General features: G+C 41.6%; 4 protein-coding genes across 4 annotated transcripts; all 4 read left to right on the top strand.

The window, feature by feature from the left end:
• Positions 1-1,160: 1,160 nt before the first annotated feature.
• On the top strand, positions 1,161-3,960 carry tomm22 (translocase of outer mitochondrial membrane 22 homolog (yeast)). The gene is made up of 4 exons (XM_061094675.1): positions 1,161-1,413; positions 2,000-2,118; positions 2,647-2,764; positions 2,961-3,960. Exons 1-4 carry the CDS (start codon positions 1,324-1,326, stop codon positions 3,033-3,035), a joined length of 402 nt encoding a protein of 133 aa, XP_060950658.1. The 5' UTR covers positions 1,161-1,323; the 3' UTR covers positions 3,036-3,960.
• A 1,198-nt stretch (positions 3,961-5,158) lies between these two features.
• Positions 5,159-10,104, top strand: dmc1 (DNA meiotic recombinase 1). The gene is made up of 13 exons (XM_061094414.1): positions 5,159-5,215; positions 5,819-5,863; positions 5,960-6,106; positions 6,222-6,304; positions 7,026-7,078; positions 7,184-7,225; positions 7,333-7,405; positions 8,211-8,302; positions 8,440-8,513; positions 8,713-8,827; positions 8,977-9,037; positions 9,122-9,238; positions 9,987-10,104. Exons 1-13 carry the CDS (start codon positions 5,159-5,161, stop codon positions 10,054-10,056), a joined length of 1,029 nt encoding a protein of 342 aa, XP_060950397.1. The 3' UTR covers positions 10,057-10,104.
• Positions 10,105-10,363: 259 nt separating this feature from the next.
• On the top strand, positions 10,364-19,271 carry gspt1 (G1 to S phase transition 1). Its single transcript, XM_061094412.1, has 14 exons — positions 10,364-10,799; positions 11,066-11,110; positions 13,406-13,672; positions 13,764-13,797; positions 14,197-14,274; positions 14,551-14,731; positions 14,897-15,051; positions 15,210-15,350; positions 15,683-15,776; positions 16,538-16,618; positions 16,822-16,995; positions 17,767-17,856; positions 17,963-18,131; positions 18,538-19,271. Exons 1-14 carry the CDS (start codon positions 10,595-10,597, stop codon positions 18,588-18,590), a joined length of 1,767 nt encoding a protein of 588 aa, XP_060950395.1. The 5' UTR covers positions 10,364-10,594; the 3' UTR covers positions 18,591-19,271.
• Positions 19,272-20,100: 829 nt separating this feature from the next.
• Positions 20,101-24,215, top strand: rsl1d1 (ribosomal L1 domain containing 1). Its single transcript, XM_061094793.1, has 9 exons — positions 20,101-20,154; positions 20,418-20,557; positions 20,643-20,781; positions 21,260-21,408; positions 22,215-22,316; positions 22,688-22,781; positions 23,452-23,583; positions 23,674-23,823; positions 23,925-24,215. Exons 1-9 carry the CDS (start codon positions 20,116-20,118, stop codon positions 24,060-24,062), a joined length of 1,083 nt encoding a protein of 360 aa, XP_060950776.1. The 5' UTR covers positions 20,101-20,115; the 3' UTR covers positions 24,063-24,215.
• Positions 24,216-24,862: the final 647 nt, after the last annotated feature.

Genomic DNA, 24,862 nt, shown 5'->3' with positions numbered 1-24,862 from the left:
TAATTCAATCGTATTCAATTCAGTTGTATTTCCTCTAGTGAAAGCCAAACCTAGTATAGTTTCTCAAATTTATAAATGTATTTTTAAACAACCTTTTAAATCTTTACGGTTTCAGTTCCATCTTCAAGATCGTGCCACAGATTCGCCTCTTTATTTAGAACACATCTATTTGGATACATTCATTAAATCCCCGCTATGGTATGTGTAGCAGAGCTAAGTTAAAAGTGAAGTATGAAGGCATAAAAGCAAAGATAAGAGAAAATCCATTGGGGAGAGCGTTTGTCACCAATTCAGAAAGCTGATCAACACTGTAGATATTTTAAAGGAAGGCCATTCAACGCTTTGTTAATTGCCTTTTGGGGCTGGTAAACAACATTTAAATTGACTTGTATTTCTTGGCACCCGGCCCCCTTTGGTGACAAGACAGTGGGAAATCTAGTCGAGTCAAGCTTTACAAAACACAACATTATAGCCAGAATTGCTTAATTACTGGTGTAACAACGTAATTGTATTTTAGTAATGCAATGTTGTGTAATTTTATAATGCTTATTGATGCACTTTTATGGTTTGTCAGATTTATTAGTGTTCTAAAAATGCTTCTATCAATTTATTAATCCATCTATCAATTAATTAATCCATCTATCTATCTATCTATCTATCTATCTATCTATCTATCTATCTATCTATCTATCTATCTATCTATCTATCTATCTATCTATCTATCTATCTATCTATCTATCTATCTATCTATCTATCTATCTATCTATCTATCTATTAATCAATATATCTTTCTATAATCAATTGTTCTACAGTGACACGTCAAAACGTTGTTTGTGAAAAAGACCTAAACAGGTCACACTTTTGAAAGAATGCAATCTGTCTCTGTACTTTCGTTAAGCTTAAATAAAATATTTTCTCAGGAAAATGTTGGATCTATCTTAAAATGCATTTTAGGGAGTTCAAATACAGCATTACTTTATCAATACTATATCACATAAGATACATTGCATTACTTTTACATCAAATTACTACTTCTCAATGACATTTTACAGGCTGCTATAAGACAGCCTCGACGGCAGAGGGCGCTGTACATTTTTGGGTGAAGTACAAACCGCCCCCTGCCCCCTGCTTGCGTCACTCCACCCGGAACAAGCGTCACGTTTTCCCGACTGTGTGACCTCAGACCGTCGTTGGTGGACCCGATGCACGCCTCTTAGCATTAGCTTCATTGAAAGGTGGCAGCAAGTGTTCGGAAATAAATTACACTAAATCAACCCGTCGCCCCGGCAGAAGAGGAAGAGAGGAGCGGAGCCAGCAGGAGACATGCCCACCATCGAAGAGCTTTCCCCCGATGCGGGCCCGGTGTCGATCCGACCCCCCGAGAACGAGCTCGACGACGATGAAGATGAAGACGTACGTGTTTAGTCAGTTAGTGCTTCAGGAGTGGGAATGAGGTTCCAAATGAAAATCCTGTGTCCGGTCTGTCCTTGTCTCTGCTCAAATCGGCTAGCTAGCGTGGCTGCACCGAGGCTAGCTGTCTTAGGTACCTGAGGTGTCAGCTCTGGCTTTGCCCCTGTGGTGAGCTCTAGCCAGAATCCAAGCAGCGATAAGTCCTCATTCATTAAATCTGCAGTTTATTTCTCCATGAGGTTGTTGTCCTGGTTGTATGCAGATAATGTATCACTGTGGTAACACCAGCTTTATCCAACCAGGAGAGAACTAATTCACAAAGTTGATAAATGCATGTTTTATCAGTTATTATTTACCAGGCAGTATTTGCTTTAGTTCAGACTCTTTCAGAAAAAAGATAAATCTAATAGAAATGCAATCATCATTCTACAAATGCACAGGGATTGAAGCACATTTCCAGTCTCAGTTTAGACTCCTATGACCAGAGCTTTGAATTCATTTAATCACCACATACACTTCCTTAAAGCATCAGTTAAATTCCCCACTGAAGTCTGCCAGTAGTAAAATTTCCCATCTGTTCTTTCCTCAGTTTGATGAGACCCTGATGGAGAGGCTGTGGGGCCTGACGGAGATGTTTCCAGACACGGTGCGTTCAGCTGCCGAGGTGTCAGCCCAGTGCTCCGTCTCACTGGCCAAGCAGTTTTACAGGTTGGTCTCCCAAGTGTTTTCCTTCCACTCTATCAGTGCCCGGAGGTGTGTGTGTAGGCTCTCAGGGTGGATCCTGTGATCAAGAGATTAAATGCAACTTTCAGGAGCGTTTCAAGGGAATTTGGGGTAAAAGTGAGCTGGGGGACCGTACATAGAACTAAAACCACCTCCCCAGGTAAAAAGAAAAAGCATAATCCAAGAGATATCGTAATCATAGTATGCATTTATACATAATAGCCCTCAACATATTCTCTAAAGTTATGAAGCTTTTAATAGAAAGATAGTAACATGGGGCCTTGTTAGGATCCACTACAGAGCTGATCATATAATTTAAAGGGGTTCTCAGGGCCCCTATTGCAACTGCCTGCTAGCCTTCCCTCTTCCAACAGCCACTGGTCGTGTCTCTGCATCCTTGAATCTAGTTTACTAAAGACAACAGATTTATTTAGCTTTATTAAACCTGAGGGATGGATACTTTCCAGTGAAATGTAATTTCTTGAAGCTAATGGGGTTGTTGATCTGTTTCAGTTTTTCCCGCTCTGCGCTCTGGATGGGCACCACTTCCTTTATGATCCTGGTGTTGCCTGTGGTGTTTGAGACAGAAAGACTACAGCTGGAGCAGCAGCAGTTACAGCAGCAGAGACAGGTGAGTGTCCGTGTGCATGTGTGTAAAGCTTAGAAAAACGTTGCAGGCATTCCAGCGGAACTGTGAATGTACTTCACTAGAAGTTTGATCGCACGATGACCATGTTAGCCGAACAACCACAAAACCACATATTTTAAAAAGGTTTTGTCATGATATTTCACCGCAAATGAAAACCAACAACCTTTTTCCCTTCCAGATACTTCTAGGACCCAACACTGGGATGTCTGGAGGGATGCCCGGCATGATGCCGCCTGCACCTGGCAAGATGTGAGGTGGGCCAGGAAGGACCAACATAAGCCTGACATCTGCTGCTGGCCACACAGCAGGGTCGTTCACAAGGAGAGACAGAGAGACCATGGAGAAGAGTAAAGAACTGCAGTAAAGTTTTGGATTGGCTAATGGATCGGAGGAGGAGCGGGAGCATGTTAAGCATCTCTGACACTTCTCTCTCGCTGTCTCTCCTTACTCCAACATCGTGCAGAGACTGATTTCCTGAAGCACTGCTTCTATTTTCTTTTTTTAAATAAACTGTTATTTCAGCATAAGTAATGTAGAGAAAAGCAGATATAGAGGGATAAGATGAAAGGAAAAAAAAAATCTGGAGGTTACCAATTGTATGTGTCGGTGTCTGCAGTCTGAAGAACCTTAATTTACGTTTGTTGTCACTTCTGTCCATTGTCGTGTGTTTTCTACATCCACTTGTATTAGGAGAATAATTTTCAATAACCTGACAGAAAGGTTTGATGAATATTGACAAGTGGAGCAGACCACATTAATTGATAGGAATGTGGTCTACAGAATGGCCTTTTGACATTTTACATGCTAAGTGATAATCTTTACTATGTGGTCATTCTGAGCGTACATGACACGTATGTCAGAATGTGCCCACTGTAAACTATTCACAGTTATTGGTTTTCTTATGTTTCTCTGGTTTTCTAATCAACAATTTAAAAATGGTTCTGTCCCTCCAGCACTAAAAAATGTTTTGTCTGCATTTAAAACGGGCAACGTTTCATTAGTCTGTGGACAAACTTTGATGCGAAATGTCTCAATATTTACCTGAGAGAATTGTTATGTACTTTTCTCTGTTCCCATTCATATGACAATTTTCATTCTGTAACATACTGTCCTTCAAGAAGCAAACGCATGTCTGTTTTGTGTTCAACATGACTGTGGGAATAAAAACACCAAATTAAGTGGAAATCCCTGTCTTTTCTTCCAGCATCTTGATTGTGCATTCGCTCACAAATGAAGTACTGCCCAGACAGAATCATAATTTTTTAAATATAAGGCCAGACCTGTACAGTCAGCAATCACATTTTAGACGTTTTGTAATATAATGAATGGGAAATGATTTTTAAATAGCATATACATATTTTATTTTGACACAGCTGAAGATATGTCCCTAACATCCCCTGGTGGTCACTGACATCTGATAACACCAACTGGTGGGAGACAATAGGTGCAGCAGAACGTACAAGATATATTCTCCATCTTGTCCTATGTTCTAAAATGGGACAGCGACCTACTGTATGGTTCACATAGCTTTCATAGAACTGCCATAGAAGCCAGTAGCCAGTCAGCTTTACCTTTAGCCTATGCGTACCCACAAGTTAGATCTGTATCGTGGATTACAAGGCCAAAACACTTGATGAAGCTAATGCGCACAACTGAACTTATGTCCCTAACTTCGACTAGTGGTATCTAACACCTGCTACTGGGGTATTCTCCATCTTGTCCTATATTCTAAAATGAACATGTCTTTCCACAGAAAGCATTCTTACTTAAAATATATAGAAAAGCAAAGGTACAACATAGAATAGGTGAATTTGATTGCAGGAGCCCAGTTAAGCCTGCAATAAAGATGCTGATGATTTAATCATTGTGCAATTTATACTATTATGACTGTAGCTCGGAGCAGTGAATTATTGGAATGTGTTTATCATGTATCAATCATTTTGACGGTGTTTTATATGTTCAATGAGAACCAAAAAGTACGACGGTTTTGAAAGTAACATTTATGACCACGTCTCATTCGTTCGTTAATTTCCTGCTGCACATGAATGCGTCTTGAGTAAGAGTTTCCCGCCAGGTGCAACAGGAAGGTAAAGAGCAGCTAAGCTAACTGTTTAACTTAAACTATCAATGTTGTTTGCCAGCTCACATGTTCCAACTAGCTATTGTTGAATGTTAATACTTTTAGTGAAGCTCGTATTTATTTTGTGAGCTGCTGAAATACAGAATCCGGGTGCTAACTTTTAATTTAGCTAACTTTCAAAGGTTAGCGAAGGCTAGCTAGCTGTGATAATGCTAATAGCTTGAAATATCTCTGCCCCAGTTACTCAATCGGGTAAAACACACTTTGTCTTTAGCCTTTAAGCCACAATAGTGAACATGAAGTCTGCAGAGGATCAGGTCGTTGAAGAGGACACCGGTTTCCAGGATGAGGAGGTAAGATGCAGCTAGCTTGTCTTCTTAATTAGCTGGTATTTGCTAACTAACAATGGCCGTCCACAAATAGAAGCTAGAACGGTATTAGCCTACCAATATGAATAAGTTGCTGTCAGTGTTGATTTAGGATCCTCTCTGAAAAGAGCTGAAATCAGGTCCAAATATCGATTGATTAATTGATTCAGTCATCATCAAACAAGTATAATGAATATAGACAATGTGAACAAAGTCTAAACAGACTTTACATCATATATTGACTGAACAGGCTAAGGCAAATGCTAATATATACCTGCACATAATCAAATAAGCCACACCATTAAACAACAAAGAACCAATACAATTATGATAAATTACTGAACTACACAAAGATCAGTTCCTTAATAATGTATGCCACTTTGTCTATTCAAAGCAACAATATAGGTACAGACCGAAACTGTGCCATTTAATATATATACTCACTAATGTGCATTAGGTAGGTTATGGTACCACTGTATGTCAAGTAAAAGCTTCTTTATATACAGTCTATAGTAAAAGCTGTCCCCTCTTGAATTAAGTGTAAACCTTAACACTTACCTCATCTTGAGTTTGTTTTTCTCTGAACAGGGGTCGTTCTTCCAAGACCTCGACGTCCTACAGAAACACGGGATTGTGAGTCAACAGCAGCACCTAAACACACTCATCAGATCCTTTGTCATTTGTCCGAGTCAGCAACTCTCTCTGTCCTTTCCCCTCGTTTGACCTCAGAATGTGGCAGACATCAAAAAGCTGAAGTCAGTGGGTATCTGCACTGTGAAGGGGATCCAGATGACCACTCGCAAGGCTCTGTGCAACATCAAGGGCCTGTCAGAGGCCAAGGTGGAAAAAATCAAGGAAGCTGCAGGGAAAATGCTGGTGAGACTGGATTTTCCAGTGTGGATTCTACAATCTGTACCACTTAAAAGATAAAGAGATTAAAAAAAAACACCAAACATATTATATACCTGACATGTTTCTCTTAACCCTGCAGAGTGTTGGTTTCCAGACGGCCTTTGAGTACAGTGCCAAGAGGAAGCAGGTGTTCAACATCACGACTGGGAGCCAGGAGTTTGAGTTAAGATTTTCTCTTATTAGACTGTAGGATGTACACTAACAGATTGTATATCATGCCGTCACAAATAATATACTATTCGGATTGGTGTGGCTCTGGAAATAGAGTTGACCAAATACAGTAAGGTTGCTGGTGTGAGCTCCAGTCTGCATTCCTAATTTTCCTTGGACAAGATATCGAACCCAAAACTGCCCCTGAAGCTGTGCTATGCCATGTGATAGAAAAAGCACTGCATATAGTTGCGCTGTGTGAATGGGTGAATGGGACTTGTACTCTAAAGGGCTGTGAGTGGTCGATAAGACTGGAAATCTGTTAGCATTTGTATGAGGTGGGAATTATAGTGGTTTCTGCGATTTTCATTGATTTGTTATTCTAAAAATACCTTAAGAATGTCTCATTTGTGTCCCAGGGGCTGCATTATTGTAAACTGATAATGTAGCCTTTCTCTAGCAAAGGGACATCAGAGCTAAGTTTGTTAATTTACATTACTAGTTATTTTCCAGTTTCTTAGAGTGACACAAAATATTGTCAAATTATAGATTTTAAGGAGCAAATTATTTGACTTCAGGAGAAACACAGACACAAGGTTTTGGGAATTTTTTGTTTTACTGTATAATATACTCTGACAGTGTGGTATAAAATTAAAAGCTAGTTTCTCCTATTTTGAATCTTTAAAAAAAAACCTGAATCATCTCTCACAACATATATCTGTTCTCTTTGCAGTAAGCTTCTGGGTGGAGGTATAGAGAGCATGGCGCTCACAGAGGCTTTTGGAGGTGAGGAGATTCATTTGTTATTGTTGAACATACTGTGTATAATTATAATTATCCCTCACTTTGCAGTATTTGGCTCAAAACGCTTCACATTATTTCATCATACAGAGTTCCGCACAGGGAAAACCCAGCTGTCTCACACACTTTGTGGTGAGTAATCATCTGTTTTTAAAATGTCTGCTCCCAAGTGTATAATTAAACAACATTGTACCATTTATAAAAATTCATAAAACAGAATCTTTGGTGTGTTTCTCCAGTCACTGCTCAGCTGCCAGGCGAGGATTCCTACTCAGGCGGGAAAGTCATCTTCATCGACACAGAGCACACCTTGTATCCTCACAAAAATGAAGCAGTTGAAACGGTTGACCCCTCCAAATACCTCAGACTCACACTAGACGACAAACTCAGCTTCAAACAACAAACAAAACAGGAGCTAGATTACCCACAAATTTTAAGGAGTCTATGTCTCCCCTCCATCTTCTCCCTCTATTTTAAACAGCATCATCCAACCCATCCAGGTTTACTGCTCCACGTGTGTATTACATATGCTCTCTGTCACAAACCAGACAAAACTAACACCTATAACCCATACTGCTGCCAAAAGAATAGGTGTTCCCACACACAACTTCTCTGAACTTTTAAGTAATGAAAGCCATTACTCGCATTGCAACCTCAATAGTACATGACATGACTTCAGGACACAGGTGCAGGTCGACAAGATGCAACAGAGCAAACTTTGGCAGAACTTTAGTAGCCATAGCAGCACTTCACAAAACTTCCTGCCACAAACCGAGCTCTTAACCATCAGTCAACGTTTCATGTCAGTGGTATTAGTGTCTAATGAAACCGTTGTTAGTTTCATTGTTTCATGGGAAGTGGTTTGTGGATGTGCAGTTCTGTGAAACTGAATTTCCCCTGTTACTAACAAAGGTACTGAGAAACCAGACCACACTTGACATTTATTGTGGATGATGGTTTATTTTCAAATTGACTGAATCTCAGAAAAAAAACATACAATTAGATATGAACATGTTTTATATTTCTTGACTATATACTTCTTCTAGTGCGTCTTACAATGTAACCATGCTTTCACTTTATTGGACATTGTCCTTGACTTGTACTTGTGTGGTTTCAGTCGTCCAGACAGACTGAAAGACATCGCCGACAGGTTTAACGTGGACCACGATGCTGTGCTGGACAACGTGCTTTATGCTCGAGCCTACACAAGTGCGAACACACAGTACACAACATTTACACCACATCTGTGGTGTGCAAAAGCAGTTTCTGTTGAAACTATCTCCTGGTGAGGTTGTAATATTTTGCTGTGTCACTTGTTTTTGTCAAGTTTTTGATTCTCTCCTCAGGTGAACACCAGATGGAGTTGTTGGACTTTGTTGCAGCCAAATTCCACGAGGAAGGAGGAGTGTTTAAACTGTTGGTGAGTAAACTGTGGAGAATGTTGTTACATATTCATCATTCCTTTGGTTTTACTCACTGCAGTGGTTGGAGATTCAGAATAAACATTGTTGCTTCGTTTTCAAAGTGTTAAAGATCAGACAGATCAGATTCTAAAAGTAAGATTCCTTCCCGACTTTCAGCCTGTGAATCTCCTTTTTTCTTTTCCTCCTTGATGCCAGATCATCGACTCCATTATGGCTCTGTTCAGAGTAGATTTCTCAGGTCGTGGAGAACTGGCTGAGCGGCAGCAGAAACTAGCGCAGATGCTCTCCAGGCTGCAGAAGATCTCTGAAGGTGTGAGAGAGTGCTCTTTACATGTAACAACCACAGCCACTTATCTACATACAGATTAAAAATGAATATAGTATAAAAGTCATGACTCTTATAATTATGATTAACCACGCATGATGTATTTTAAGGGCTTTGCTATGTGTTTACCTTAGAGTACAATGTAGCCGTGTTCCTCACCAACCAAATGACAGCTGATCCTGGAGCAGGAATGACGTAAGACATGGCAAATTAAGTCATTCTCCTCTAAATTATTTTGAACGAGTTGTTGACAGCATTTTTAATTCTTCCCTTTTTAAGGTTTCAAGCTGATCCCAAGAAGCCAATCGGTGGACACATCCTGGCCCACGCCTCCACTACGCGAATTAGCTTGAGAAAGGGACGCGGAGAGATGAGGATTGCCAAAATATTTGACAGGTAGTCAACAGATTTAGTGGAATTTTATTGTGTGAAAAAATATTGTAATGTATTGTTGTTTTTTCTCAATTCCAGAAAGGGTGTGTTGACATTTCAATTGCTGAAATTTCTAATATTGATAATAATTGTTATAACTAATTTTAATTCCGTGAATCGTAGTAATAGTTATTATCCAAATTTTTCTCTCCTAAAGATTTCTTAAATACTAGATTAGTATTGGCAGGTGATGTGAAACAGATCTGATGTCAAAACAAGGTCTTCTGCCAATCGGATGTTTTTCCAAATTGTTCAGCAGATGTCCTGAGAATGTATCTGTGGTCTGACATTGTTTTTGTGAGTCCTATTGTGGGTTATTTTGGCCCATATCCTTCCACCAAGTTTTGTGGAGATCCTTTCAGTGCTTCGTGCGTAATCCTGCCAACAAACAAACAGGGGTGAAAACAAAATCTCCTTGGTGGAGGAATAAATAGTAGTAGTTTGTCAAGTAGATGCAGGCTCTTCTCTTTGACTATATATCCACCATTTAATAGTCCTTAAGTAATATTTCAAACCTCTTCAACAACATATGTGCACATGTAGAAACAAGATACGAAAATAAACCCAACTTTAGTGAGATAATGGGATGTATTGCAGAACATGATTTTTAGAGACTGAGACTGTAAAATCCCCAAAGATCAAAAACAAACAAAGAAATGAAAACATTTGATGCTGAAATTGAACTCTTCATCTCTCCTGTGATTTGCTGCAGTCCTGACATGCCTGAGAACGAAGCCACGTTTGCCATCACCGCTGGAGGAGTCGCCGATGCCAAAGAGTGACAGGAGGAGACGCAGCTCTCAGCCCAGTTCCAGTTCCAGCCATTTTAATGTCATTTTTTTGTAATGAATTTATTTATTTGTTGAGTTCTAAAACAAACGTTCACTGTAAACCACTATACATGTTATTTATTCTATTTATAGTGTTTGCGTTTCAGAGGTGTTGACATAAAGGAACAAATGAAACCCACAGTGTGTTGTGTATTTTTGTAACAGTGCATCCACCTGACAGGGAGATAACCTGCAGACACACAGGACGAGTGAGGAGGTGAACCTGAGTGTAGGCTCCAGTCAGCAGGAGTCCGCTGCTGGCCTCTAGCGGTGTGGGCAGGACCCTGCAGCGGCTGGTCACCACTTCACGTCGGGCTACAGGATCCATATGCTCTCTGGTGCGCGGCTTCACAAAGCAATGGGGACTTCTCAAAACGTGTCACTGAGAGTCTGAAACACACCGGCGACTACACGCGTTCCGACCGAGCCACAGACACCACCCCGCCCCTGTCACCGACGGGGGAGCTTGTCAACTCCGGAGAAACGAGCCATGGACCCGAGAGACACAGCCCCGGATTCGTGGGAGCTGGAGGAGGATGCCGAGGCCCCGGCTGCTGCCGCGGCGGCGGCGGAGCTCCCGGGCGCCCTGGCCGCCCTCAACGTCAACGCCAGGCCGTTCGTCCCCAACGTGAACGCCGCGGTGTTCGTGCCGACCTTCCTCCCGAGCGACGGCGCGGACATGCCAGTCGCAGACGGTGAGTGGACGCCAGCCCGAAGTTAGCTTAACTCGCTAGCTCGCATGCTAACCACGCTAAGTTAGCCTTCCTGTCTGCCAGGAGTGCCAGCGCCTCGTCGATCACACGTCCACCAACTCATCAACAAGTCGGCTCCGGTGTCAGCCGCGTGCTACAGTCGGGGCGGACACGACAGGAACAGTCACAACAAAGCGTCAGACGTGTCCCAAGCATGTCTCATAAATATTGATGAAAGTTTTGACACGCTTTGTCCTCTCTCCTCTAAGGTGCCCCTGACCCGGCGGCCGGCATGGACGTGGCGGAGACAGCTGGTACGCATCACCACTCTTTGCTCCCGGCTCTGCGTGTGTTCGGGTTATTAAAGCACAGATCAGGCCGGTTTCCTCACCACATCACAGTGTTTGGTAACAGACTCAGATCTGTACATGTCACTGCGGCCACGATGCAGTCTGGGAAAGCTTTGACTCTCACATTGAATTCTCTCTCACGCAGTATAACTCAGTGGAGCACATTCCTTCATGCTTCATGACACTGGTCCCTGGTCCACCCATGTGCACGGGCCCAGGTTTCAATATGATGCAACCCCCCCACTGGTCCGTGACCAAAATAGACAGCTCGTTGGCACATACTGTTTGTCAAGTGCTGTGTGTCCAAGGCACTGACCTGCTGGATGTGAATGTCAGTTTCTGCTGACTTGATTTAAATTTTGCTGAGTCAGACTCATTCAAATGCCTGCCCCACCAGTCTGAGCATCTCCACTGCAGTTAAGACAACTGGTTGTTTGTTTAAAGCAGAGATTGATCACTTTAGCTATAGCATAAAGAGACACAATGACAAAACAAAATGATCACATACATATAGGAGTACTGGGGACAGAGTCTGACAGACAGTGTGTGTGTTGTTTAGAGAAATCTCCCCTGCAGATGTATTCACTGTTATGTTATAATACACGCATCTCTCATATCTCCCAAAGAAAATATTCATATCATGAGGATGAGGCTGTTGACAAAGTCGGGGCACAAATGGCCTTTTGAGTTGCCAGTAGCAATTTCTCACCGGCTGATTATAAACAACGAGGTATGGGAAGAAATCGGGCTTTGTGCGTGACTGCTGGGTTGTGTAATTTCTTAGTTACGGAAATTGGATGCTTATTTTGGTGTTACCACAGGAACCTGCTTCTTCTGCCGGCCTCAGCAGTTTACTCATGTTACAGGGTTTTGTCTGTTTTGTTATATTTAGATGTATTTGTCTGCTCAGCAGAACATTGTGGACAAGAAGAAATGACGATTAGACAATATACAGTGAAGCGGTGTAACTCTTATTCGATTATTTGTGAAGGAAATTTGATTTTATAAAAGTATGCTTTAGTATAAAACATATTACATAAGCAGGTTAAAGTTACAGCTGCCGTAGAAGTTGATACAACTGGAAATCAAATACCTCATTATTTTTGCAGCCAGGTAAAAGCAAAATCAACAGTTGAGCTTGGGGGATGGAAAGCAAACAGGGACGGACATCTGACATGACATTATAGTTATTTCATTTAAAGTGTAAAATTCTAAATGTCAGTGTTTAGTTTTCTTGGGCCTAATTAGTAATTTTACAGCAGGTTCCTCATAATTAGAGATATTCTGATACCAGTATTGGAAGTACCTCTGATACTGCCAAAAATGAGTATGGTAATTACGCAAATCTATGTACCGATCTCGCATCTTTAAAGTATATTAGGTTCAATCAGATAACACCGCAGTTTTCAGTCCAGCCAGTCTCATGCTCACTGAATTATCAACAAGTCGGCTCCAGTTGTAGTCTTGCAGTAGGCGCTGTAGTGTATCATTAACCAGAGCGAGATAAAATGTCAGCAATTTAATGACATTTAATGCTGGAAAGTCCCACAGAGACATGCAAGACTTCAGTTTTGAGGGGTGGCACCAGTGTTGCTAGTTAAAACACTCTCAATCTCCTGGAGCATTTGAAGAACCATAACGTGGATGTTAGGTAGTGGCATTCAGCTTTTAAAACAGGTTATATAAGTTGTTGTTTTTAAAATGCACTGGTATCAGATCTGTACTCAAAGTCCAGGTACCACTATCGGTATTTCGTGGGTAAATGGTATCAGAACATCTCTCCCATTCATCAAGATAAGATTATAATGGAATAAAGGGACATATTTAAGTCCACATAATACACAAGAACGACCAATAATAGCAGTTAAAAGTAACATTATGTCTTACATAAAGAGTAAATGATGCTGGTGCAGGAGATTCAGATGAATGAGGTGACCTCACTCTTTCCTATTTTGTCTTCAGATGTTTGAAGTGTGTATGAGGGGATCTCATGCCAAATTTTTGTGGAAATGTTGTGAAATTATTCAAATTTGGTCAAAAAGATGAAACTGGCAGAAAGCTCGGTGCTTGAACAGAGTCTAGGATCTCAAATCAGTTTTGGTCTGTCTGTAGGTTTTCAGTCCGGCTAAAATGTACATTACGGTCCTCCTCCTCCCTCCAAGCTGCGAGTTGTCTTTCATGTCTTTCATGTCTATCATGTTGTCTGGCATCACAGAGAAAATCAGTTTTTTAAGGTGTACTCAATGACTATGGTTCCAGCTCCTGTGGAGAACGGAGGCACGGAGGCAGACATGACCACGGAGGAAGAGACGTGGGAGCAGAAGGAGGAGCCAGGAGGAGGAGGCGGCGGCGGAGAATCGGACAACCTGGGGACAGGAGGAGAGTGCGAGGAAGGCGCCTCGAAGAAAGAGGACGAGGAGATGATGGAGGAGGAAGAGGAGGAGATGCCAGTACCCAAAATGGCTCCTCTACCGCCAGACGCCCCAAAGAAAGAACACGTTAACGTGGTCTTTATTGGTCACGTAGGTGCGTCTCACGTTTATCTATCTTATTTTATCTGAGGAAGATTATAGCATGTTTGTTCATCATAAAATATTTCTTTTTTTGTGTGTGTCAGATGCCGGAAAATCAACTATTGGAGGACAGATAATGTGAGTAATCAAATTTTCAGTTGCATTTCAATTATCTAAGGGCAGTATTAAGTGCTTAAATTTCTCTTCAATGTTGTTAAATTAGCCCAATGTGCTTAAATCTAACTGCATTCAGACACATAAGGTTTAAAACCACAATTGCAACAAGTTGTTTTACCTGTTCCATTTATTACAAGATACTTTTCCAAGGATTTTCTAACAGATTAACTGATCAAAACTCTACAGTTAATAGTTAATGATGACCATCCCAAGTATATATATGTTCCCTCTTGCTGAAAACTTCTTTTCAGCTGAGACTTCAGTTTCACTTGTGCCCCAAAATGACTTCTAGATCAAATAAATATGATGTCACTTGTATGTATGTATGAAGTTTCCTTTGTTGTGTGTCCTCCTTGTCAGGTACTTAACTGGAATGGTGGAGAAGCGAACCCTCGAAAAATATGAAAGAGAAGCGAAAGAGAAGAACAGGGAGACATGGTGAGCGACATGAATAAGTTTAATTTTCTCCTGCTTATATTTATGCTGAACATGTGTGAATTAATGCTAATACAAATTCTTAAAATATGTACTCTATAGGAACAATAGAAACTCTAAATTTGACCTGGCATATTTTATTTTGTGTTTTTTTGAAGCCATTCAGAATCTACTCCCTGTGAAATTAGATGACAATCATTCAATCAAACATGGAAAAGGAACATTATGATACATGATACAGTTTTGTGAAACATAATAAATTGACATTGGTTGTTACAGGTACCTGTCGTGGGCTCTGGACACAAACCAGGAGGAGAGAGACAAAGGAAAGACGGTGGAGGTTGGCAGAGCTTATTTTGAGACGGAGAAAAAACATTTCACCATCCTCGATGCCCCCGGACACAAAAGCTTTGTCCCCAATATGATCGGTGGAGCGTCGCAAGCTGACCTGGCAGTGCTGGTGAGATGGATTTAACGCTAACTATCCCTAAACCTCACACACAGATATTAAATGGTGTAATTACCCATTAAGTTTTTTTTGAAGTTATAAATGTTGTGTATACCATGTGTATTAGTTGTCACTAAATCGTGGAACTGTTTCTGCCACCTCATTGGTTTGCACCAGGTGATTTCTGCGAGGAAGGGAGAGTTTGAGACCGGCTTTGAGAAGGGTGGACAGACCCGGGAACATGCCATGCTGGCTAAAACAGCAGGAGTCAAGCATCTCATTGTCCTTGTTAACAAGATGGATGACCCCACTGTCCACTGGAGCCTGGAAAGGTGAGCAGGGTCTGGGTGAAAATAGATCTGTGTTTGACCCTGTAATAAACATAGAACATATTTTGTTGACACAAAAATAGTGAAAGTTACAGATAATGGCAGATCCCATACAAGTTACATTGTATAATTTATTAAACATTTTTGTGAAATTCTCACAGGTATGAGGAGTGTAAGGAGAAGTTGGTGCCATTTCTGAAGAAGGTGGGCTTCAACCCCAAGAAGGACATCCACTTTATGCCTTGTTCTGGACTCACAGGTTCCAACCTCAAGGACCCTGTACCTGAATGCACCTGGTACACGTAAGTCATCCCTGTGAATGCTTTTCAATGCTGGTACAGTATGTCGTTTAGGTCGCTTGACAAACCTTAGATGCTATGTTCTATGTACAGTAAATCACCTCAGTTTTTTTTTGTCTGACAAAGAAACATAGTGTCGTAGAGTCATTTCTTAGATTTGAGTCTTCTGTGTAATTTAATAAAGAACCTTAATGCCAGTGGACACTGAAATAAGAGTCAAAAGTTAGCCATGGAAAAGCAGAGGACACAGTACCGAGGAGAGTCAGAAACAAATCATAATAAAATAAATAGAGAAATATTGAAGTAAATTTTGGTTTGTCTTTTTTCTTTACCAGGGGTTTGCCATTCATTTCCCATCTGGACAGTTTGCCAAACTTCACCAGATCCACTGATGCAGCAGTCAGACTACCAATCGTTGACAAGTACAAGGTGAGCAGCAGTTTAATCAAATTAGAAAAAGGACAAATCTGTGAGAGCTCCTCTTCGCCGCAATGTCCTCATCAGATAAGTGGGCGTGAAATGATTCTGGTTTTACTCCAATTTGCCAAAAAATGTCCTTACTCCTATTACAGTTTGTCATTTTCTTTCTGCTTTGGAAACATACTTTCTGACACACACACACAGACACACAGACACACACACGAGCTCTGCAGTCATTCCTCTTTAAGAAAATCCAGCGTCTTGGCATTTGTCTCTGTGTAGATGCTGGAAGCCATTAAACTCATTCTGTAAGTGGATCAGGTTATTTTTGCCGTGACATTTGTCCCGACATTAATCACTGGCTCTTTACTTTCTTCATATATAATCTTCTCTCCTCACCATCTTGTCTTTTTCTTGTTAAGATACTCCTCTCTCGTTGTCTTTGCCTAAGAGCCTTATGTAGCAGTTACATGACTAAGAACACTCAACTGGTGGTGACCTAGTATAAGGGGACTATGGTGTACTGGATTCAATCTGTACAGCAAACTTCCAGCAGGGCCGCAGAGATGAGAATAAGATGACCCGATTACTAACTTGGGTTTTGAAATTATGAGTGTCAGCTACGATCACTAAATGCTCATTTATGATGGCCTAATGTACAGGAAGAGATAACGTCCATTTCAAACAACCTAACTGCCACTGAGCACAGACTTCCACAAGTTACGGTGATTTGGATTGCTTTATTTATCAGTGTGTGTGTGTATTTGCAGGATATGGGCACGGTCATCCTGGGGAAGCTGGAGTCTGGAATCATCAGCAAAGCCCAGCAGCTGGTCATGATGCCAAACAGGGTGAGATCTCCTCTCTGTGACTTTACTCGTCTTCACATGGGACAAATAAAGAGATCACTGAAACGATTAACCTAATTCATCCATTTAAGGCGATACAGCCTAGAGAAGATCTGACACCAGCCACGTACACTGCTCCAGTACGGCAATAACGTCTTCATCGCAAACGCTAATAACCTTTTGTGTGTGTGTGCGTGTGTGTGCAGCATACAGTGGAGGTGCTGAGCCTGCTGAGCGATGATGTGGAGACGGACGATGCAACCCCAGGGGAGAATCTGAAGTTGAGGCTGAAAGGCATCGAGGAGGAAGAAATCCTGCCTGGGTTTATTCTCTGCAGCCCCGACAACCTCTGCCACTCCGGTCGCACCTTTGATGCACAGGTAAAAAAAAACATACGACCAAAGTCTCTGCACGCTGCAGCTCTCACTGTACATCTGATTTTCAAAGTTGTCAGATATGATTCAAATCATGATTTAAGACTTTATTTATCTAATCAAAGGACGAGGCTGCAGGCGGCGACACAGGCCTGATTAGTTGAACTAAACATTCTCCTGTATTTAATCTAAACCAATTCACTGCAGGTTAGCATAGCAACAGATACAAACAGTGACCCCCCCCTACCCAACAGGGGCCTGTTTGATTTGGAGCATTTCAGTGATTTGGTTTATTGTCTAGTGCTCAGAGCACAGAAGCTAGTTAGAACCAAAGACTGTATACAAAGATGGAAGACATGACGGCTCCCTAAACTTGAAGCCAAATCACTTTCACTGCCCCCTGTTGGCTGGCTGCAGTTAAGGTCATTAACCCTGCCATGACCAAAATAAAAAGTCAAAGGACACGTTAAATAGATTATTTAGATATATAGATCATAGAAATGTTGAGAATGAGGCGCGGAAATATTTAGTCTCTAATTCTCTGACCTGTGTGGCCTCTTGCACTTCCTAATCGATTTATCAAAGGACACATTTTACTGGCATGTAATACTTTGAGGGCTTTAGACTTTACTTTTGCAGTAATTTGTTTTTTATGTAAGTAATTCTTTCATTCCTTTCACAATATGTCCTGTAATGTCACTGTGGGATCATTTTTTACTGATTGTGATCTCTGAAATCTAAAATTGTATGTTTCTGATTCGCTCCTTTTCGTTTCAGATCGTCATCATTGAACACAAATCAATTATTTGTCCTGGTTACAATGCAGTCCTTCACATCCACACCTGCATTGAAGAAATTCAAATCACAGTAAGTTGATCTCTTTTCTAAGCTGTTGCCGCAGCTTTCATTTGTAATTTTTAGTGTCTTTGACTTGACTGGCCTGCGGTTTTAACTCTTTAAATCCTGACTACAGGCCTTAATCTGCATGGTGGACAAGAAAAGTGGAGAGAAAAGCAAAACACGACCACGCTTCGTAAAGCAGGACCAGGTCTGTATCGCAAGGCTCCGGGCAGCAGGGGTCATCTGCTTAGAAACCTTCAAAGACTTCCCTCAAATGGGACGATTCACGCTGCGAGATGAAGGTAAGGACACCGTGGACGGGTATAAAAAGCTGCTCTCAGGCCTGCACTGAAGTCCAGAGGTTTTCCTGAAATTTTCTGGAGGAATCTGAGAGCCCACAGTCAGTTACTTCCTGCCAGCCCCCATCATATGTGAAAGGCAGATTTCAGGAAAGTGTCTGTAACCAAATTTCAGGACTTTTTCCAAAGTTCATGTCTGAAAGCAGCTTAAGACACTTTGAGAGTTTCTGTCTGTCGTTTTGAAAAACACCGTAAAATATGGTTACAGCTGGTTTATAAGGACATGCATGTTACAGCTGAGACACTTATTGCTACTTAGCTATTTTTACCAAGTTCTGAAAAACAAAATACACATGAGTCTTGTATCTCAGTGTCCATCCCTATATTCATTCACATTCTCTCCCTCCAGGCAAAACCATCGCCATTGGCAAAGTGCTGAAACTTGTGCCAGAAAAGGACTAAATGCAACGATGGAGCCGATGCAGCCTGCATGGAGTTCTTCCACTCGTTACCAGAGGAGAAACGCTGCTAGAGCCACCCCAAACAGCCACTCTCTCTTTACACACAACTATGCTGAAGAGAAGGACAAGGAGCGAAGGAGGAGAATAAAATGTTTTGTCTAATAAAGGAAACAGGACTGAATCAGTTTTTATGATGATGAACAATATGAAACGAGAGAGCAAGTCCAGTGTGTCAGCTTTCTCATATTGAGAGCTCAGCTATGCCACTAATGTAGCTACACGTCCCCCTTCTGTACTGCCATGGCTAACCGTGCTGTCGGCTGGCCACGCCATTTGTTTTTAGAATGGAGATGGATGCAGTGTTAGTGGGTTCTAGGGTAGAAAACAGTCATACGCAAAAGAATGATTTCATATTGTGGAAAAGAGCAGAGTTAGCCTGTAATTTTAATTTGCAAAGTGCATCACCGTTTTTCAAAGAGTGGGATGAAGAATCTGATGGAGGTTATATTTGGTTTAAGGATTGCTGTACCGAAATGTTTTAGTTTGGTCTCTCCACATGTTAAATTTTGGATTGAATTCACACACACAACTGATGAACCAAGGATAAAAACACTCATACAAGCAGACACACACAGCTGTTACATAACATGAACCGGAAATAAAGATCAACCTGCAATGGAAAGGTGTATTTTTTGGTTTTTGTCCTGACATTTTATTGTGAAAAGTAGTAACCTTAAGGAATGTCAATATATGAACAGTTCTTCTGATTTCTTTACATTGATGTTGAGATTTTTCAAACCACCAATTATTCAAGATATTCAATTAAAAGAGCACTGATGGATCAGGTTTTCAACAGGAGGCAACATTTCTTCTAAGGAAGTTCGCTACAATTTTCTTTAACTTACTAGTAGTGCCATGTACAAACAAGGCAGATGTGTGCTCCCAGAAAAAGTTCTAGCAGAAGACTTAACAAAATATATTATTTACATAAATAAACACAAACCTATTAATACAAAATATATTTATAAAATTATACTTTTTTTTGTGTATTAATTTTCGCTGAGGTGATCATTGTATAATTGAATAGTTGTGTCACTTATTAAGCAAGAAATTGTATTATTTCCCATCATGCAATGTGTTGAATTTGTCTTTATGGATTAAAGTCAACTCTACTGTCATCGTGTCCAAAATATGTGATGCCATTTCTACACTTCACATCAAGAATACATTTACCTGGAATATAATCTGAGTGAGAAGATGGCGATAAAATAAACGTGTCAAACATCCAGGATTATTGTTGCAAGCTTTATATTTTATTTTAGTTTTTTTGATTTACCTCTTTCTGTATGAATATTATAAATAATGTTTATAATGGCACTTTATAGTCCTAATGTTTACATACCATTTATCATCAGGAGTGACTCTACACTACAGCATGTTCACTACAAATAAAGTTTGTTTTGAATTGGGTGACGTTGCGCCTTTGCGTTGCGCATGCGCGGCGGCTCACACGTGAAGGAAGCAGCATGGCCGACAGACCAGAAGCAGCGTTGGACCGGACTCAGGTAAAAACTCTTCTTACGCTGCTCATTTAAACTCCTGATACAGAACATGACGACGAATAAAGGTTTAGAGGATTGCGATGAATTACATAGTCAGGAGTCGACAGCAGCCATTAGCTAGTTAGCATTATCCGGCTTGTTTGGCGACTGCTTTAGCCTCGAAGCTAATTCTCAGAACGAGGAGCAGGCGGCTGGAGTTTGTTTGTGGGTTTCATGTCGTGTTTCTTTTTCAGTTTGTAACTGGAGTTTTTTGTGTCTGTGCTCAGGTGAAAAAGGCCGTCCAGGCTCTGCAGGCTTTCCTCGGAACAAAGTCCACCAAAGACTCCCTGCTGCTGGACGACACCCAGCACATCAGCCTGCTCTTCACCTTCTGGAAGATCCCCAAGGAGGCGCAGACCATCCGCATGTGAGGCCCACTCCCAGGAACTTCTTTGTGTAGCTGCTGTTGTTGTTGTCACTGGTGCTGACGTGTGTTCTCCATTCGCCCTCAGTCCTCTGCCCCATGGCCAGCGCACCGACTCGGAGGAGGTCTGCCTCTTCACCAGAGACGAGCCCAACATGACCTCCGAGCAGACACAGAGGTTCTACAAGCGGGTGCTGGAGGAGAAGGGCATCAAGAACATAACTGAGGTATTCACCTGTCAGGAGTCCTACTGGTCAGACCTGGTGTTCACACGCGTCCTGAGTGATCCGAGTCCTGATGTTGTCTTCTGGGACCACTTATGATAGGATCTCCCTTCCCTTCTACTGAATCACCCATTTTGAAAACAAAATAGAAATCGAATGTGGTGGCCAGTGTTGATATTGTGGTGATGCCTCAAAAACATCAACACATGTTCATTGAGAGGACATCAGCTGAGAAGGTGGTCCTTCTTTCAGATTTGGCCCTGGATGTGTTTAAGTTCACCCTGCCAAAAGACACCGGCCCCTAGCATCCCAGACCACCTCTGAATGTGGCTTGAGGGACTCATTTGGTTGCTTTTAAATCACTAAGGATGGATGTTACTACCAGATCTAAAAGCTGTTAATGATGATTCTTGCAGGCAGAGCATTGGTCCACAGTTAAACCTGTTAATGTTGACCACCTGCATCACTGTATCTTTGGCAGATCATCCCCTACAAGGTCCTGAAGACGGAGTACAAACCGTTTGAAGCTAAGCGCCGTCTGTTAGGAAACTTTGACATGTTTCTGTCCGATGACCGCATCCGGCGCCTGCTGCCGTCCCACCTCGGAAAACATTTCTACCAGAGGAAGAAGTAAGAGCCCTCCCATCTTTCACACCCTGAAAAATAATCAAATTCAAGTTTTCACACTTAACAAATGGGAGACTGTGTGATGCTATTGACATGACATATTTTCTGCTGTTTGAATTTAGAGGTGACTGCTCCAGCACAGAAAGACAAAGGAGAATATGTCAAATTTTACCGGTTAAGTGATTAAACCTTGAATTGAGGAGAGAATTATAAAATTGGTTGTCTGTCACAAGGGAGTGGAAAATGTCCTGATGTAGCTCATTTGGGTCATCAATCAAATTTTATGTGTATAACCCTTATTCACAAATTCCAATTTGTGTCATAGGACTCAACAAAGTACGGGCGCCTCTGTCCTTAACCTTTAACAAGAGTCAGGAAAAACTACCCCAAGAAAACCCTATTAACAGGGGAAACGTAGAAATCTCAGAAAGCCAAAAAAACATGCATAGATAGATACATGCACTGAACTCCTGAATATATTCTGGAGGGGCTGTATGTGAGAACGCAGAAGTCAGTTACTCTATGGATAATGTGTGGAAAATACAGTTTCTCTAAAGGCAACTTCCACTATCCACTAGTAGTGAGTTATAGTATAATGATGTCCTGCTAATTGAGTTGTTAATGACTAAAAGGATATAATCACCCTCCATTTAGATTAATGGACTGATAAAAGCCCCTTTTAAAGCATCAGTTCACATTTTGTACTAAACCGAGGTGTTTCTGTGCATACTTAGGGTTTTTTATGTCTGGATGAGTTTGTTCTGTAGCTTCAGTTCCCTTCATTGTTCCTCTGTTTGTGTGTCTACCAGGGAGCCACTGTGTGTGAACCTGACGAGCAAAAATCTGGCCAGAGACATCCAGAGCGTCATCCAGGGCACCTACCTGAAGGTGACCAACAAAGGCAGCTGCTGGTGAGTCGTGTGTATGATCAGCTTTATGTGCACGTTTAAGCTCGTTGTCGCTTCAACAAGGAAGCAAACCAGAGTCTGTGTTCTGAAGGATGTGTCAGAATGTCGTCCTGCAGTAGAATCCGCAGCACCTCATAGCAAACCTGTCCATTCTGTGCAGTGTTTGACACGGGTCACGCTGGTGCCATAGAGACGCAACGTATAACCAGATGGTCTCCCTCTCCCCGTGGAGCCCGTCTCTACAGCTTTGATACACAATATTTAATCTCGAGCTAACGTCAGATAGGAAAATAGCCGCATCCTATTGCAAGTGCTATTCCCACTGTCACTTTCACAATGTCCCAGTTTAACCCTGTGGTTGTCCTGTGTTGCAGCATGGTTCGCATTGCTCACTCCAGCATGACGGCAGACGAGGTGACCGAAAACATCGAGGCTGCTGTCAAAACCGTGGTGGGCAAAATCCGTATGGTGAGTCTGTTCAGCCAGAGAGTGTCCTTGGTTCTCATCAGGGTCGGTCAAGCCAGTTGGACGTTAAGGACAGAGTAGGGTTCTCTGCAGGGTCTAAAAATTAGTCCTCTTTAAAACATCGCTAGTATGTTAAAATATTACGCACTTCAATATTTTGAGGTATGTCTTGATTGTTTATGTCTCCATGTGTTGTAGTTCTCTCTGAACAATACACATTATACCATGTCAATACATATTCTTTAAAGACTAACATGGAAATGATATCTGATCGGTTTGGCTGTGGGAAAGTGAAGTGCCTAAAATCTGTATTTTCTCAAATGACCAGTAGAGGCTTTGTTTGAAAAATGTCTGTAAGAAAATGAACCTACTTATACATCAATACATTTTTTCATAAGGCGCGTATGATCTCAATCAGAAGTTTCTCGTCTTATACACCACAGCATGGTGTTCATTTTGTAAATTATTGTCCCATTTAGAGTCAAATTGACAAAGTATGTTATGCATTGAGGTTTGGATACCGTGGAGGTGCAGGGTACTTGACCTCTCAGTCAGGCCCCACCCCCTGACTCCTCCAAATCTGGTTACTGAAGTCCTTCAAATAGGCAGCTCATTAACCAATGTCACAGCGGGTTACCACTTTTTTTGACCCATTCTTTTATTGCTTTTGCAGAAAGGACCAATGATGAAGATCATTCATTTGAAAAGTCAATCATCAGTGGCGCTGCCCATCTTCACCTCTGACCTCACACACACCAGCGTGCTGCAGCAGGCAGAGAAAGATGGCGAGACTCCAAAGAAAACGGTGAGAACAAGTTTATCCTCAAATCTTCCTCTCATGCCACAGCTTAAACAAGAGAGAAATAACCAGTGTGTGTGTGTTTGTGAATGTCAGAGAGGAGCAGCAGCTAAAAAGAAGGTAAAGAGAAAACAGAAAGGCGGCACAAAGCAGACAGATGCGACCACAGAGGGGAACAAGGAGGGGGAGGAAGAAATCCCACAGCTGGTTCCCATGGAAACGCCAACCAAGAAGCCCAAACTGGAGGTCAGTACTGTTCAGGGGCTGGATTGTAAAAAAAACATTAACTTTTGAATGTTATAACTGATCAAGCACCTGCTCGTTTCGTCTGTATTTTTATTTTTTAGAAGCCGCTGAAAAAGAAGCCGTTGGGGAAATCTCCCAGACCCACTATGAAGAAAGGAAGAAAAGGACAGAACAGACAGAGGAAGACGGGTGGCAAGCCCGAGTTCAGAGGGAAAAGAAAAGGAATTAGAGGGAAATGAGTCCATCAGAGAATGTTTTTGTACATTACCCTCAAAACACGGACGTTTGACAGTTATACAGGAGCTGATAATTCAGAAAATGGTCTATATATTCAAAGTCTGTTTTTCTCTTTGTGCTCGAGTGAACCGGATTATAAAGTTTGTTATCTGAAATGGTCTTTGCCTGTGTTTTTGTAACATTGGGTCATGGGGTGGTGCAGGTGGAGAAAACAGTGCGCCAATCACACACACTAAAGGCGTTAACAGGGACACGGCCGGGACATATTGGGACCAGTTGCTGCTGCTCGTGCTGTCATGTAACATGTAATTTATCTTCATACATGTTGCAGCATCAGCTTGAGGTGATTTCACTCGTTTCTCTTTAGCCTTATTCAGCTCCACCCTTCCTCTTTCTGTTTGGATATTGTCCATTTTGCTCAATCAGTTACATTCACAGCATCTACTGCAAAGCAACGGCAACCAAATTCTATTTGGATTTTGCATGGCAGCCCAGAGTGAGACTCGCTGCGGACGATGACAAAACCCAGGAATTAACCAGATTAATTCAAAAGTCTCAATAGGACATTTGTCATTAAAGCTCGAAGTCTAAATACCTTAAACTGAAAAAGGTCGTACTCAGAATAATGTAATCAAGACCTGGAGTGTTCTGACCTTGGTCAAATTATGTTTATATGTCTTAATTAGGGTTGCAAAGGGGCAGAAAGTTTCCGGTAAATTTCTGGAAACTTTCCATGGGAAGTTTAGCTCGGGAATTTTGAAAAAAAAATAAATACGCAAATTGAACGCTGAGCAATAAAAAC

Source organism: Limanda limanda, chromosome 21 (assembly GCF_963576545.1).
Source record: "Limanda limanda chromosome 21, fLimLim1.1, whole genome shotgun sequence".
Taxonomy (NCBI): domain Eukaryota; kingdom Metazoa; phylum Chordata; class Actinopteri; order Pleuronectiformes; family Pleuronectidae; genus Limanda; species Limanda limanda.
Note: the sequence above shows the minus strand (reverse complement) of the source record. Positions and strands in the feature narration are given on the sequence as shown.